The sequence below is a fragment of the Equus caballus genome, chromosome 5, assembly GCF_041296265.1.
Source record: "Equus caballus isolate H_3958 breed thoroughbred chromosome 5, TB-T2T, whole genome shotgun sequence".
Taxonomy (NCBI): Eukaryota; Metazoa; Chordata; class Mammalia; order Perissodactyla; family Equidae; genus Equus; species Equus caballus.
In genome coordinates this window covers 63,344,487-63,361,459 of record NC_091688.1, presented here as the reverse complement: position 1 = coordinate 63,361,459, position 16,973 = coordinate 63,344,487, and the positions used below count along the sequence as shown (strand labels likewise).

The 16,973-nt window shown below is 57.7% G+C and overlaps 1 protein-coding gene across 6 annotated transcripts in view; it reads left to right on the top strand.

Annotated features, from left to right (window-relative positions):
* Positions 1–16,973, top strand: part of KCNC4 (potassium voltage-gated channel subfamily C member 4) — a 48,569-nt gene that overhangs the window by 10,079 nt on the left and 21,517 nt on the right. For 3 of the 6 annotated variants that reach the window (XM_070267232.1, XM_070267231.1, XM_070267233.1), the window contains exons 2-3: positions 2,823–3,759; positions 5,831–6,034. In XM_070267232.1, the coding sequence (XP_070123333.1) occupies positions 2,823–3,759; positions 5,831–6,034 (1,141 nt within the window). Of the gene's footprint in view, positions 1–2,822; positions 3,760–5,830; positions 6,035–8,390; positions 13,116–16,973 lie in introns of those variants that run through there. The other 3 variants (XM_005610347.3, XM_001496153.5, XM_005610345.4) reach the window with 3 other exon arrangements.

Sequence of the window (16,973 nt, the reverse complement as noted above, 5' to 3'; positions counted from 1 at the left end):
GCAGGAGACTCAGCCTCAGTTTGGTCCTGAGCGAGTCGTTTGCCCTCTCTCGTGCCTCTGTTGCCCCTGAGAAATGAGCACATGTGGCTACCCTCTGCCTGGCCTCTTCTTTTGAAATGGTGGAGGTGAGGGGTAGAAGTAAAGAGATGGGGCAGTTCTGTGTCTAAAAGAAAAAGCAAAAGTGAGTGCAGACTGCAGGAATTCAGGAGAGGTGGCATGTGCCTACGGGGCCTCCGCAGACAGAGCTGTGGGCCATGGGAGCTGGGAAGGCACCGAGGCAGGACCAGAGGCAGGCTCCTTGGCCCTGCAGGTGAGACAGTGGCCCAGGCCGCACGATTCTCCCTCCCACTCCCGCTCTCTGTGCCCTAGGCTGAGCCCCTTGGCAGTTCTTCCTGAACTTGTTTTTCCAAATCACTAATTAACTTCTCACTCAGGCTCCCAGTTGGGGCAACTCTCCTGGCTAACTTTTCCTCGGAGTGGGCAAGCTCCTGCTTCCCAAGCTTCCAGGCAGAGCTGGGATATGCTGTCCCCATGCCTTACTCCAGCCCCCTCTGCTTCTCAGGGAGAAGGGGGGCATTGCCAGGACTCTGGGTTCCCAGTGTCAACACGGCCACCGGACGGGTGCCTCCCCCAGCTCATCTCCGGACAGCCAAGGAGAGCTCACAGGCTGGGGCCGTCTGCCTGATGCCCAGGTCAGCCTGTATTGCCTTAACAGCCCATGGCTCAGGGGAGGAAAAATGAGGCTGGGAAAGGAACTTCAATTGGCCTTCACGGGGGAGACAGAGGCAGGAGAGGTTCCAGGCAAAGTTGTCAAGTGGGGAGAGTGTGTCTGTGGTCCACTACTCCCTCCTCCTCCTGTGCCGTATCCGATCAACACGTCCATGTTCAACTGTAAATAAGATAAGTCTTAGTGTGTGACGGGTGTCTGTCCTAAACCAAAGGTGCACATCCCTAGCGTGAACTAGCAGGCATCAAGGAGCTGGCTGGGAGCAGTGTCCACAATTCAGGGAAGGCTTTCTTCAACCTGTGAATAGACCCTGCCTGGGAGGTAGTGAAGACAATGTGGTGTGAAGAGAAGGTACAGCCTCTGAATTAAACAGTGCTGAGTTCAAGTCTGTTTCCACCCCTTTCAGGCTGTGTGACTTTAGGGAAGTATATAACCTCTCTGATCCTCAGTTCCTCTTTTGTAAAATGGGATGACGAGGCCTACCTCACAGGGTCACTGGGAGGACTGAAGGCAGTAACATACAGAGTGCCCAACTGTGCCAGGCACAGAATAGACAACTCAGGAATGTTCATTCCCAAAGTTTCCTCTTCAGAATTGCCCTGCTCCCGAAGGAGCTCCTGGAGGTGCTGCTTGCTTTGTTTTCTCAGATCCCCTGTATTCTCCACTGCTGTTTTGTACTAAGAGTAAGGTGTTTGGTCGTGGGTCCCCCCTCTCCCTCCTGCCACCAGTGAAGACTCCCGGGGAGGAAGACGTCTCAGAGGCCTAGTCCAACAGGCAACGTCATGGCCAGGTGGACATTGGGGTGGGGCAGGCGTGGGGTTGCCAAGTGGCCGTGGGGCCTCAATCCTCCCTCATCCACCTTTTAGGCTCAGCCCTCTGCTCAGGAAGGAAACCCTCCACCCACCAAGCAGGACAGGCAGCAGCAGGGGGCGTGGACCCCAGCAACTGGTCCGCTGATGGTGGTGAATGGATCTCATGAATAACAGATGAGGGCTCCATAATTGGTGTTATTACACGTGCCTTTCGTCTCCATTCATAACAGTCGGACACTTCAGCCCAGCCGTTCGTCTGCCGAGTGCCGCTGTCATCTTTCCAGCCGCGATCCCGGCGGCTGTCTGGAGCAGTTGCTGTCACTCTCTGATCCCAATGGGTGCAGTTTACTTCTCTCTGGAACTCAGTGTCCCAGGAAATGTCAGTTCTCAGGACGGGGAGGGGTGGTTACTCTGGGCAAACCACCCTGCTTCCTGCCGCAGAGCATGTTGTCTTCTTTCTGACGCTTCTCTCCGTCTGGGCGGTCAGCTGGGACAGGCTGAGGTGAGAGGCCGGAGAGAGGGGGTGGGACTTGACGAGGTGGCTCGTGGCTGGAGCTTAATAGGCTCAGCGGCAGAAAGAGGCCCAGGGTCATTCCCTCCAGCCCCCCGCCTCTGGGCATATCCCTTAGTGCAGTCACCTGAACATTTAGTGTGCATCAGAATTACCTGGAAGATTTGCTGAAACGGACTGCCGGCCCTGCCCCCAGCGTCTCTCCTTCAGTAGGTTTGGGTGGGGCCCGAGAGTTGGCCATTCTAACTAGTTCCCAGGTGATGCCGACTCTGCTGGTCCAGGGCCTCTCTGAGGAGTACCGCTTTAAAGCCTAGTTGCACCGCGTGGTCTGTGGACGGCAGCCTCCCTGAGAGCTTGTTAGAAATGGAGAATCACAGGCCCTGCCCTCAACCGCCTGAATCCGAATCGCATTTTAACAAGATTCCCAGATGATTTATAAACCCATTACAGTTTGAGAAGCTTTAAAGCACAACTGGGGTAGTGGTGGCCAGAGCTAGGCAGTAGGCATGGCTGGGCAGCTGTAGCTCCCTGTCCAGTTGCTTCCAGCCAAGAGCAGCCTCTGGCTCCTGTGCACGGTGCATGCAAGCAGAAGGATAAAGGCCCTGCGAGGAGGGAATTTCAGCCCCTGAGTGTGCACCTTAGTCACATCTCTCACCATGGAACTGACTGCCTGGTGACCCATGCCCCACGCTCCCCCAGCAGAAGTCCCTGTCCTCGCTGGGCCTATCCATCCCTGTCTGACAGCTGCCCCCACGCTCCTCCCCGCCCACAGGTGGTGGCCTTTGCCTCTCTCTTCTTCATCCTGGTCTCCATCACCACCTTCTGCCTGGAGACCCACGAGGCCTTCAACATCGACCGCAACGTGACGGAGATCCACCGAGTGGGGAATACCACCAGCGTGCGCTTCCGGCGGGAGGTGGAGACAGAGCCCATCCTGACCTACATCGAGGGCGTGTGCGTGCTGTGGTTCACACTGGAGTTCCTGGTGCGCATTGTGTGCTGCCCCGACACGCTGGACTTCGTCAAGAACCTGCTCAACATCATCGACTTCGTGGCCATCCTGCCCTTCTACCTGGAGGTGGGGCTGAGCGGCCTGTCGTCCAAGGCGGCCCGAGACGTGCTGGGCTTCCTGCGCGTGGTGCGCTTCGTGCGCATCCTGCGCATCTTCAAGCTCACGCGCCACTTTGTGGGTTTGCGAGTGCTGGGCCACACCCTGCGTGCCAGCACCAACGAGTTCCTGCTCCTCATCATCTTCCTGGCTCTGGGAGTGCTTATCTTCGCCACCATGATCTATTATGCTGAGCGCATCGGCGCCAGGCCCTCTGATCCACGGGGCAACGACCACACCGACTTCAAGAACATCCCCATCGGCTTCTGGTGGGCCGTGGTCACCATGACAACCCTGGGCTATGGGGACATGTACCCCAAGACATGGTCGGGCATGCTGGTGGGGGCGCTGTGTGCACTGGCCGGCGTGCTCACCATTGCCATGCCAGTGCCTGTCATTGTCAACAACTTCGGCATGTACTACTCCCTGGCCATGGCCAAGCAGAAGCTGCCCAAGAAGCGAAAGAAGCACGTGCCACGGCCACCCCAGCTCGAGTCGCCCATTTACTGCAAGTCCGAGGAGACCTCGCCCCGGGACAGCACCTACAGTGACACCAGCCCGCCTGTCCCGGAAGAGGGTATGGTGGAGAGGAAACGGGCAGGTGAGATTGGGGGGTGGGAAGGAATGCCACCTCTCCCCCAGTGGCCACGGGAGTCCCGAGGTGAACCTCAGCCCTTGGAATTTGGGATTGTGCTTTACTTCTCTATGCTGCCCTAAGTACAAGACCTGCCTTCATGAGGGCAAAGTATCAAGGCCGAATCTCTATCCTTGGTTGTCTGATAGCTTCCTGAACTTCGGGGTCCTTCCTGAACATGGGTGGAGTGAGTATCCCACCCAGCTTAGGCTGCGATGGGCAGTGCATGGAGCTATAAATTAGAAGCCTGGCTTTCTAATCCCATCTTGGCCACTCTGCTGTGTATTCTGAAGCCTGCCACTCACCCTCTCTGGGCATAGATGCCTCATCTATAAAATGAGAATGATATCAATATCCCACCCCCAAGATTTTGATGAGACCCAAATGACAGATATGAAAGTACTTTGAGAAGCTAAAACCACTTTATAAATCAAGTGCTGTTATTATTAGCTGGAGAGCGGGGCAGTTGTTCTTCCAAGGGGCATCAGCACATGAATCATTTCTTTCCAAACATTCGAGCCTGGTGTCTCTTGGCCTAATAATGTGATAACGTAACAGCAGTGGGAGGCTGCCTTCTGTTCACCACAAGCTAGACTGAGTCCTGGGCTCAGGGTTTAACATGGGATGGAAAGGAATCAAGAGGCAGTGGCCCAGACAGTGTTGGGAAAGGGAAAGAGAGCAGCTGGCGTCTGCCTCCTGGAAGGGGAGGGCCCGAGGGTCTCAATCCTCTTCTTCAAGGATGGAAAGGCCACCCCAGGGAAGCTCGCCTCCCCCCGAGTTAGGAGACGGGAAAGGAGATGGACTTAACCCACAGCAGCGTGGAGCTGGGTTGGAGAGTAGGGGCCTGACTGTTAGGTAGGGATGGGCTCCTGAGGGAGGCACAGGATTCCTAGTCCAAAGCTGTTGGATGCCAGGCCAGTGGGGAGCTGCCGGTGGGGCCGGACAGTAAGAAGCATCTCCTGGCTAGGCTCTGAAGGCAAAGTGGGACTCCTCCTCCAGAGGAGCGCCTGACTCAGAACATCATCCGTGGTCTGTTGGTGGATGCCCACCATATGTGCTGCAGCCACTCATTCTCTGGGGTCATGCAGGGGCCTGGGTCTCCCAAAGATCTTGATGGAATAGCACCCGTCAGCCTCTTCTCCTCTCCCCCACCAAAGTGGTACCCCTTCCCCAATCCCTAAATATAAATCTCCCAGCCAGTGCCCCAGGGAATTTTAGCTGCACCCCGAGGCCCATTCAGGGCTCAGAGGGAAACCTAATATCAAAATGTACACGCCCCTAGGCTGGCTCCTCAATTCATACCTACCTATGGCCCGGTCAGCCGTGCCTTAGCCTGGCCATACCTGCTTGACCACAGTAAGGGCATTACTGGCCAAGGCTACAGCCACTTCCCTCAAACCAAGCCCAGATCCAAGGGCCCAGCTTTACCTGTGCTGCTGCCTGATGGAGCAGGAGGTTGGAGCTAAGAGCCCACAACAGCAGGAGCTGAATTGGAGACTCTTCCCCCCAGGGTCCTCCCCAGACACAGGTGAGCCCCAGGAGCAGAGGGCTGTGAGTCCTTTGAGCGCTCGACTCCGGCTTGGATGCCTGGTGAACAAGAATAACTGCCTTCAGGTGGTCCAGGGAGACAGTCATGGAAGCCGCTCTATCCATTTAACCCTGGCAGTGCCGCCCCTCCCTCCAACAAGCAGGGCATCCTCCAAGGAATGCAAACTCATCCAGGTGTCAGCCTGAGCCAGACCCAAGGAGAAAGCAGAGTCTGCCACCTGCCCTGGGCTGATCTGCAGCAGGCAGACTTGGGGAGTGGCTGCTTAGGGTATCTGTGGCCCCGTCTTCTAGAAAGACTGTAGGCCAAGGGAAGGAGGGAAGCCAGCATCCTGCCCTCAAGACCAGGCCCGCTCCCTGGCTCTGGCAACACTCCTGCCTCCTTGGGTCAGGCAAGTGGCACTCAAGGTCTGGGATCTGAAAGACCCCAGGACCCCATGAGGAAGACCCCGGCAGCCCCTCACGCAGCCTCCTTTCTGTCTGCCCCTTCTAGACTCCAAGCAGAATGGCGATGCCAATGCGGTGCTGTCAGACGAGGAGGGAGCTGGCCTCACGCAGCCCCTGGCCTCCGCCCCGTCCCCTGAGGAGCGCCGGGCTCTGCGACGTTCTGGCACCCGAGACAGAAACAAGAAGGCAGCTGCCTGCTTCCTGCTCAGCGCTGGGGACTATGCCTGTGCTGATGGTAGTGTCCGGAAAGGTATGGCTCCCCAGGCCGGGCAGGTGGGGAGACCCCATGGAACTGAGTCTCCCCAGTGTCCCCCACAAAGCTTGAGGTCCCCTCCTCCCCTGAGGCCGTGGCCACCATCTCCTCTGCCTTGGACACGCCCCCGCTTTTAGGATGAGACTGATCTCCCCGTCCCTGGATTAGAAAGGCCTCCAGCATCCCCAGAAAGTACACAGAGCCCATCCCGCCAGGGTCTCCTAGAGGGTGAGGGGACACCAGATCAGGGGCCCCTGCCCCTCGCATCTATTTCATCATCTTCTCTGCCTCTGGTTCCTGCTGTGACCTTCAGGCCCGGCTCCACAGGGTCACTGCCAGCCTCTCCCTAGGCTCCCTTAAACACAGCTAAGGCTTCCCCAAGGAAGTAGTTCCGGGAGATGCCGGCACCATTCAGGAGGCAGGATAAGAACAAGGTGCTGCTGTGAGGTCCTCAGAGAGCCTGGCACAGGCCCCAGCTCCTCCATCCGGCACTGGGGGTCCTGGAGCCCAGGAGGGGCTGACCCAGCTCTGCAAGCCCCTAGAGGTGACTGTCCCCTTGAGGCCGAGCCAGAAGGTGACCGTGGGGTGGAAGTGGGCAGGGAGAGTGGATCCCCTCTGAGGTGTGTTCTGAAGGATTTGAAGAGTTCAAGGGAGCAGCCGATTCCCTCCGTGGAGGAGGGCCGGCGTTCCCTCAGCAACCCCAAGCCTGCAGCAGGGGCAGGGCAGAAGCTGGGCGGTGGAGCGCAGGATTCCTGTCCTGAAAAGGGGCAGAAATATCAAGGATAGTTGAGGACCACTAGTGGCTGAGAACCGGGGGTGTCAGGGCCAGATGTTCCTTCTGCCCAGTTCCTGATCACCTTTTTGTCTTTCTTGTCCTGTCCCTGTGACACCCTGAACACCCTGCTCAGCTCCAGGATAAACCCCGACTCCTTCCCAAGCGAAGCTCTTTCCTGGGTTCTTCGGCCACTTCTTAGATCCCAAGTTCTCCCTCCCCCACTTCCTGCTCCCCCAAATTCCAGGCCAAGACTGGGTTGAGTGAGGAGGGGCGGTGGCTGCTGCAGGACTAGCCTGTGATGCCTGTGGCCCCTGAGGGCTGTCCCCTGGCTGCCCAGCCCATGCAGCCTCCAGGGGCACCTTCCAGACCCCTTCCCTGGCCTGCTCAATACCACTGTTCCCACGGGATTCCCCAGGATGCCCTGACCCTAAGCAAGCCCTGAGCGGTGTACGTCCAGCTTTGCTGGGCATATGTCCTGTCGGGTGACAGGAGCAGCGAACTGGCAGCTGGGAGGAGATGGCCCAGAGGCCCCAGTTAGAGGGCTGCAGGTGGATGTGCTCAGACCACTTCCACCCTCTTGTGCGTTCTCAGATCACCCTTCTGCGGGCCCCGGTTCTTGGGCTCTGGATGTGCCTCTCCCTCCTGCCCCTCACCCCAAACATGCAGGCTTCCCCTGTGTCCTGGTTCAGACCCAGAGCCTTGCTCTGGCTGGAGTATGCTAAGTGGACAGCCTAGAATGTGGGGTGGGGGGAGCCCCCCCATGGAGGAATTGAGCAAACAGCCGAGTGCTGAGCACCCCTGCTTTCATCCAAGTGTTGTCGGGGGCTCCGTGAAAGTGGAAGAGACTGTGAGTCAGAGAAGGGACCATGAGGTGCTGGGGGAGAGTCGCACCTGGGGAAGGGTGACATGTGTGCGTGCATGGGGCTGGGGAGCCTGTGTCCCACCACCGTGTCTCTCTGGGTGCTTGTGGGGCCCAGCTGCTCTATTTTCAAGATGCCACCACAGTGCTTCTTGGCAACAGGCGTGTAGCTCAGCCAATTAGAGTGACCTTCGAAAGGGAACAGGTGGGTTGCTGGGAAACAGACCCTGCTAAGCAAGCGTGGCAATTAGCATTGCCAAACTCCCAGTGCGCACTCGGCAACTTTCTCCATGCCAGGCCGTGCCACACGCTTGCACTCGGGCTACGTTGAGCCCCAGGAGTGAGTGGGCCCAAGCCTCCTCCAGCCACCGGTGCAGACCCCGCTGTTAGCCTGTAGCCGCCCACGTGTCAGAGTGTCAGCTCCCTGGGAAGAAGGTGGCAGGTGCTCATCAGGGTTGAGAAAGGAAGGTGCTGGAGGCTATGGGGAAACTTACCTGGGGACAACGACAGGGCAAGCTGGGTATGGGCCCTGGAGTCTGTCCTCAGGAGCCCTGGTGACCCAGAGACCAGAGAAAGTCAGGGAGCCGTTCCCAGCTGGACCAGACCCTTCCACCCAGGCCGGGGCACCTGCCCTGCAGGGTCCCCTGGAACATGGATCCCATGGCGCTGCCCAGGCAAGGAGCCACGCCCTCTGACCCATGTGCCTTTTCTTCACCAAGGCTGCGAAAAGTCCCGGAGTCTAAACAACATAGCCAGCGCGGCTGGAACCAGTCTGGGGCTGTCTCCACTGGCATCGCGATACGGCTCGCCCTACCCTCCGAGAAAGCTCCTGCTCTCCCACCCCCTCCACCCCCTCACCAGCCCACCACCCGGACACTTGGCCCCATAGCTGCGCCCTCAGCTCTCCTTGCCTCCGGGCCTGGTGCACAAGCAGGCACACTTGATGCCCTCCAGCCCTCCTTCCCCCTGGGGCCCGAGGGAGCTGCCTGAGCAAGGCGGGCAGGATGCAGGAGAAGGTAGGCCCTGAGCTGCCCCCCCACAGCACCCAGCTCCCCCAGATGTTCAGCTCTGGAGCCTGGAGCAAGGGGGCGACTTTCCCCAGGGCTTCCATCCACCTGCCCCTATCCTGGGCGGAGGTGCCTGCGCCCCCAGGACCTGTGTCTCTGGGCCCTGCCTCCCCCTCAGGGTCCCACGTTAATCACAGCCAATGCAATTCCATTCCTCGTGGCCTTCAACCAGAAACCAAACAACCTGGAACTGAATGTCTGTCTGTCTGTCCACCCCACACCCAGACCAGCAAGGAATAAGGTTGTCCCATGGGGCAGCTGCTGGTGTCCAGAGGGCTTGTCTCCTTAGAGGAGCAGTGCCGCCCTGGGAGGAGAGGCCTGCTGTTCTCCAGCTCTGACCCGGGGCGCAGGTGGGGGCGCTTAGAGTCAGAGCCCCAGGATGGGCCGCTGAGGTGCGGGGATGCCCGTCTCTCCGGGGCGACACCCAGCGGTGGAGCTTAACATCCCATCTGCGCCCCGAGCCTCGGCATCTCTCGCCACACTGCTGCTTCTGCTTCCACGACAGTTTTTCTTCCCTCTCCCCCCTCCCTCAAACTGCCAGCCCAGCCTCTGAGTCACCTGCCGCTCCCACCCAGCCTCTGCGCTCTGTATTGCTGCCAGAACCGGAGAGTCATCTAATTTCTATAATTAAGTGTATTCATTTACCTAACGAGCCCGGGAGCACAACAGGTTTGTGAGTCACTGAGCGAAGCAGGGTGCGCCCTGGGCAGGGGCAGCTGAGGGGAAGCCATCCTGCGCCTACCCGCTCCTGCACCGGCACCTGGCCACTCCCAGGGAGGGCTGAGCCGTGAGTGGTCCCTCCCCAAGCAGGGCACCGAGCAAGGCTCCCAAGGCCCTCGTCAGCCCTGAGAAGGAGGAACAAGGATTGCCCTAGCCAGGACATTTCCTCTTTCACCTGATGGGAATTAGACCTGACAGCGAGCCGTGTGCCTGGCAATTTTTAGAGTCAGATTATGCAACTTGGTGGAACGAATGACTAAGTAAGGTCCGTATCTGCTCCTTCCAGGATGAGCATAGATAGGTATGGCAAGATAGTATTTGGGGACTTGGCAGGAGGCTGGGAAATGTGGGGCCCACCCCGAAAGGTGAACTGGGCAGAAAAGTCAGATGGTTTCATGGGATTGGGGGTTGTGAAAAGCCTATGCCAGGAGCATCCCCATTTCAGTGACTTCTTCAGCCTTGGGCAGAGATGGGAATGTCCCTTCTAGAAAAGTCTGTTCAAGGTGGGTCCTGAGATATCCCAGCCCTGCTGTGGTCTATGGGGCCTGTCTCCTGCTTGCTCTCAGAATGAAGTGTGCCCCTAGGAGTTGAGAAGATACCGGAGCATCTTTGCAGCCACCCTTCAGAAGGGGACAGGCCTCTTTAATCAACAGAGGAGCAGGATGGAGACACCCGGCACCCTATCCCTGCACAGCCCAGTTTGAGGGCCCAGCTGATTCTCCTTCATGAGGACAGGTTCCATCCTGCCCCCCAGGGCTCCTTGTCACTGGGGTCCTGGCTCTGATGGGGACAAGATGAGCTAGATGTCCAGTTTAGCATGGGTCCCACAGCTCTTTTCTCCTCTGACTTGCCTTTCTGGTTCAGGGAACTGAGGCGGCTATTTCTGTGGCAGCCCTCAAGTTGTCAGGAGCCCAAGTTTCCACGGTACCCGCCGCCTCCTTCCCTCTCTTCCCTCCCACAGGGATGGGCATGCTCACGGCACCCCTATGGTGGGCACAGATGTCCCTGGGCGACATGATGCAGGAGTGCCAGCCTGGAGCCCCTAGTGCTTTGGAGATGGGCTCCCACACGTGTGTGTGTGTGTCCCCGCCCCCCGCCCACCCCGGCTCTCTGGCTCCTGTGAGGGAGACACAGGACCTGGCTAACAGGAGAGCTGAGTAGGCTGCTCTAGCTACCACTCAGGGCTCTGGGAAAGGGCAAACCGAGTCCTGGAGTTTACAAAGACCCACTGTGTACCAGGCTCTGCCCAGAGAGGTGGCTGTCTGCACAGGCCTCCCTCCTTGGGGAAGGCCCTGCCGCCCACCTACAATCTGAGAGTGTAGTTTGCTTTATCTTGCATCTAGACTTGGACCTGTACCATTGCTTTGGCTTTTAGAAGCCTTTCCCCCACAACTGGGGCCCGCCCGTCCCCGCAGAGCTGGGAAGCAGCCTGGGTAGGAGTTGTTAACCCTACCTTCCAGTTTGTGCCAGCGCTACTGACAACCCTAGAGGCCACTTCTCAGTCCCCAGGGCTTCTGAGAGGAGTGGCTGTGAGCTGCACTGTGGTCAGTGGGGAGGCTGGGTACCAGCCGGAGGGCTGGGGCTGCCCTTTCCCAGAGCTGCCTGGGACAGGAGGGCCTCCTCCGTCCTAGCCAGACAGCATCACCTCCGAAATACCTTCCCCACGGCAACCGCCCTGTCTGCCCTACCTATGCCACCGCTGGGAAGGTGGGAGAAGGGAAGGGCCAGGCCGCTGACCTCCCAGGCTGAGGATGGGATACTGAGAAGAGCTCATGGAGGGGTTGGGTTTCTCAGAAAGATGCTATTTTCTGGCCTTCTCTCCTAAGAGGGCTACATTCATCCTCCCTGACCTTCCCCTTCAGCATTCACCCTCCAGCTGCCAGATTGAGGAAGGGGGGCTGGGCACCACGTGGTAGCACTCAAGAGGCTTCTTCACCAGCCCCCAGGGACAGGGGAAGAGCCCCAGGTGGTGATGGCAGATGGAGCAATATGGGGGGAACCCAAGTTGGGCAGGCAGCAGCTCAGGTGATGGCCTGTGGGCTACAGGTCACACCAGGAGCCTCTCCCTCCCATGACGCCCCCACCCTGCCTCCATGCCACGCTGCAGAGCTGTGGTCCCTCCCCGCACTGCACTAGGGCTTTGGAGACCTGAGTGCTAGTGATTCCTGGGTTCATTACCTGAGCAGGTGTGGAGATGAGCTGTGACATCACCTAGGAGTCACCTTGGCCCAGGCTCTGGGTTGGCAGAGGAGTGATGAAGGGGCGCACCCCATACCCTGACCTGTCCCTGCTCTTCCTGGCCTCTTAGCCCTGGGTCCCCATGCATTCCAGCTCTGCTCCTGGCCTGCTCCTTAGCCCACAGCCTGTGGGTCAGCAGCTGCCTTCCTTCTAACATCTTGTTCTTTGTTTCTCCCTTTCTTTTGCTGAACTCCTTGCCCCCCGAGAAGGCAATGTTGAGCCGAAAGCGTGCGTCCCAGTGTCTCACACCTGTGCTCTTTAAACACAGAGACCTGCCAAGACGCCCTCTCGTCCAACTATGCCCAGGCTGAAGTCCTCACCCTCTCTTAAAGCGGCACCAGCGTGAGAGAGACAGGCAGACAGACAGAAAGCCAAAGGCTTAGGGAAACTCTGGAACCCAGGCAAGAATCTTTCGCTGGGAAAGACTCAGATATCTGTGTTTGCACAGGACTGATGGAAAACCTCCCATGTGACCCCCGGGGCCCAGAGCCATCTGGGTCTGATGTTCTGTTCTGTTGTACATTGAAGAGACATATATGCACATATAGTATCTATATTCATACGTACTATACTCTTGTGTGTAGTGCACGTGCTGTTGGTGGTCTGTCTTCTTTGTTAGGCTGTGTCTCCCCAAGTCCTTGCCCCACCCCTAGACCCCCATTCCCTTCCCCTTTACTGATTCCTTGTCTGCTGAACGTGTGTGAGGAATGTCCTAGGAAAAGTGCACCTGGGATCTGCCGGTCCAGCTGGGTGACCCCAGGCTAGACTGTCCCTCTTGGGGGCGTTTCCCCTGTGGGCCGGTGGCCTATGGAAGGCCAGATTGCCCCCCAGGGTCACTTGCTCCACTAGCCCCATCCCACCCCAGATTGGGGTTCTACCTCCCACCCCACGCCCCAGTTGTGGGGGGACTTCCAGGGGCTCCTCTGCAGCTTCTTCCACTCCTTCCTCCACCTTGCCTGTGTCCTTGACTGAGGGGGCGTTTCATCTTTTTTTGTTTTTGATTTTTTTGTTCTGTCTCCTTCGTTCATTTGTTTTCAAAGATGCTGCTGGGCAGACGGGCAGGGAAGGGGTCTGTCTGTCCATCTGGCTCAGGGGTCTGAGAAGGGGAAGCCTCGGGCGAGTGGAGACCAGTTGCAATACTGTACTTCCTGGCCAGTGGCCAGAGGATGCGTGCAATAGCAGAGGCCAGGGGACCCCTTCGACCTTGGCCTCTGCCCCTCCCTCGGCCCTCCCTCCCCATTCCCACCCCGCCCTGCCCCTCCCTGGTGTTGGTCAGTCCTTTTCTAAAGCTGTCCCCTCGTGCGTGTCTGAGGCATGCCTGGGCTGGCCCTGCCGCCCTGTCCGCATGCCTCTGACTGTCATGCTGTGCTCGAGCCCCAATAAAGACATCTGGAGCGTGCCGCTGCTCCTGCTGTGTGAGTGACTGTCTCTGCCTCTCCTTTCTAGTTCTATGTCTGTGGGGACCTCCCCAGGAGTCCACCCCAACACCGGAGAAATGCTACACACTCCGGCCCTAACCCCAACCCCTCCAGGAGTCATCCATGCAGCCCAACCCCTGCACTTAGAGCTAGACTCTGATGCTCAGAGAGGAACAGCAATCTGCCCAAGGTCACACAGAGGGCTAGCCCGGGACCCCTGATGCCCAAGCAATGTCCTGATCGCCACTGCCGCCACCTGACCCCAGCCCTAACGTGGAAGAAAAGACTGTTGTTTGTTTAAGGAATCCCACTGTATTCCTGCTTGTTTGTGCAGGGGCCCGCCCCTCCTCCCTGAAATTGCACCAGTTCTATTTGGGCCAAGGCCCTGGGGATGCCAAAGTCCTTGTGATGACTGGATGGCTGACGAACTGAGGCCGACAAGGGACCGGTGACACTACTGGGACCACTTAGGGATGGGGAATGAACCCCTCCTGGGCCCAGATAGGATTGGGTAATGGTGAGTGCTAGTCACGCGTGGTCCGTCTCACACCCACAGGGGGGCACACACAGGGCTGGCTTCAGGAGCGTGCAACCTGTGCAGTCGCTCACAAAGGCCCCTCGCTTGACTTAATGCTCAGCTGTCGCCGTCTTGAAATTACTAGTCATTATCCAAGAAGGGGCCCTGCGTTTCCTCCGGGCACCGGGCTTTGCGGATTGTACAGCAGGTCTGGGTACGTGTTTGCCCTCCGTTCTCTTATTTCTCACTCCTTCCTCTCACTCCAGGCATGATAGAGCCACAATGTCCTCAGTGCAGAGTCTGGATCTGCTACACACTAGCTGGGTATCTTGGGGCAACTCACCGAGCCTCAGGTTCCCTGTCTGTAGACTGGGGATAGTGATAGTCTATTTCAGAGACAGTGAGTGGAAGGACCTGGCCCAGGGCTGTTTCTCTACATGTGACATACAGTAGGTGCACACTAAGTGTCAGTTCCCACCTCACCCTGTTCCTGTAGCTTTCAGGCCTTTCTCCACAGATCTCTGAGATCTCCTGTCCGTCACACCAAGAAAGGACAGAGCCCAGTGGGGACCAGGGGTGAGGATGGCAGGGCTGAGGGAAGAGAAGAAGCGAGGGGAAGCCTGTTCCTGAAGCAGAAGAGAAATGGGCCTGGGAGCCTGGGCCAGCGGGGGCAAGGCGATGGCAGGCAGCCAGTTGTCAATTAAAGATAAAATCTCTCCTCCAGCGGCAGAGGGCAAGGAGGGCTGCGCCCCCCCCCCCCCCCCAGACGGGAGAAAGCCATTTGCAGCCAGGCTCGCCCCAGAGAAGCTTGGCCAGGCGATAATGGTTTGAGATGCACTGCTGGCTCCTTAATGAGATTACGCATCAGGGCCCATGTCCAAAATGGCTGTTTTTTTTGTAGATCAGCATGGAACCATTTCATGGTCAGGGGTCAAAAACCCAGCAAGCGGCCCAGGGGTACCAGATGCCAGGGTGGTCCTGAGGGGACCCAAGGAGATGCAGCTGGGGTCTCCAGGGTCACCATCAGACCGCTGGAGCCGGAGAGGGGCAGGGGGCTTGGTGAGAGAAGCAAGAGACTGCTCCTCCTCCCCACCTCGCAGAAACATCAGGCAATGCCGTCAAGGAAGACAAGGTTCTGGCTTCCTCTGGTCCCTGGAGCTGGAAATGAGCCTAAACCAGAGAGCTGGCTAAAAGAACGGGACCCTGCGCTGACGGAGACTGACTTTGAGAGTCAGACAGGCTCAAGTTGGAGTCCTGGTTCCAGCACTTCCTAGTGGTGTGACCTTGGGCAAGTGACTTCATCTGTGTGAACCTCTATTTCCTCATCTGTAAAATGGGACTAATGATAGTGTCTCCCTCGTGGGGGTGTTAGGAGAATTCAGTGAGGCAGGGCCTATAAAGCCCTTAGCACATGCCTAGCACAAAACATTGCTTACAAATTTTGGGGGGCAGGGGGGTAAACCGTGGAGCAACTCACTCCAATAACAGATGACTGGTTTGGTTTGATGGCCTCACCTTTCAAACAGGTGCTATGAATTAGCCTCGTTTCAGCGAAGCCCTTCTCTGCCTGTGAAGGAGGAAAAGTGGGGGTGACAATATCAAATAGCTAATATTTATTGAGTGCTAGGCAATACATCGAATGCGCCTAAACATGGAGTCCGAGATTGGTGTTATCACCCTCTTTGTTTCACAGAGGGGAGAACTGCAGCACAGCAATGTCAAGTCATTTCTCCAAGGTCACACAGCCCGTCAGTGGCAAAGCCGGGATTTGAACCCCAGCAGTCTGGCTCTGTGAGCCCAACACTTAGCTACTACCAAACGGAAGGGGGCTTCTAAGTTATAACCCCTAGGGTAGGAATTTGTGCTTTTTAATGTTTTTCATTTCCTTGATCTCAATTGATTCTCATAGCAAAGGTACTGTTTTCCACTTTTATAGATGAGAAAACCAAGGCTTGAGGAAGCGAGTGATTTGAACATGCCCTCCCACACACACATGCACACACACACACACATTAACTAACGAGCATGAGGTGACACCTAACTTGGGGAGTGACTGGTTCCTTCCTTCTGCAACCCCCTGAGCTTTACTGTCTGACGCTCAGAAGGGGGGACTGCTGGGGGGACTGGTCTGGAAACCAAGTTAAAGGAGGAGCAGCTCAGCCCGGAGGAGGACACGGTGGGGATGTGATCCCCGCCTTCAGGTATTCGAAGGGCACCCGAGGGGAAGTGGGGTTAGACTCTGATCCCAGAGAGCAGACCTGGGAGCAGTAGGTGGAAATGTTAGGAAGGCAGATTTGGTTCAGATAAAGGAGAACCCTACTTTTTGTTCTTAGCATTACAAATTTAGCACACGGTTTGGCAAACATCCCATACCAAATCAATGGGGAAGCCCCATCCCCCTCCCTCCATCAACTCTCCTCCTCGGAGGTGACACTGTCACCCTCTGGTGTTGGATCCTTCCAGGCCCTTTGAGAAAGAGAGGTTCTCTGACAAAGCTGCCAAATAGGAACAGGCTGCCCTGCGGTGGTGGAGTCCACATCCCTGGAAGTTTGCAAAGACACTGGCTGACCACGGGCCAGGGGTTTGTGGGAAGAATTTCTGCTCAGCATAGCAGGTTCCATTAGAAGATGTCTTCCAGTTCTAAGATGTTCTGACCCACCTGGGGCCGACGAGCTAGGTCATGCTGGCGGCAGGTCTTCTGAACAGGACTCAGATCAGCTCTCTCCCGGCATGATTTTCCTCAAAGTCCTTGACTCTGGAGTGGAATTCCCTGCTAGGCTTCCCGTCGGCCTCTCCCCAGCCAGTCATGGGTGTGTGTGCCAGGGCAGGGGCCGGCGTGTGTGATGTCTGCAGTGACTCAGGGGGTACCTGGGCTTGGGTTGACATCGTGTGCCCAGCGCCTGCTCCTGCAGCCTCCCGGCCCTGGCAGCATTGTTACAGCGAGCAGAGGCCTTCGTCTCCCAGCCCCAGGCCCTTGGGCGCGGACATCCTGGGATGCGCACACAGGTGGCACAGGAGCTAGCTGAGTCCCCTGGGGCTGTGGTAACCACACCCATGCCCCAGGCAGCGTGGGTTGCTCTAGAGGCCAGCAAGGGCTGCCAGGGACTCCAGGACCCGCCCCCTCCTGGGCAACCTCAGTTGGGCCTGACCACAGCGTCACAGGCTGAGGAGAGGGAGCCAGGAGGAGGGCTGGGGCTCCAGGTCAGAGGGGTCGGAGGCCTCTGATGTTGGGGCTGGAAGCCTCTCCTTCTTTCCCCACAGGGCTGTGGGGCCAGCCCCTGCCCTCTGCCATATTTCCTGCTTCTCGGGCTGCTCCGTAAGAGTCTCCCGAAACTGCAGGAC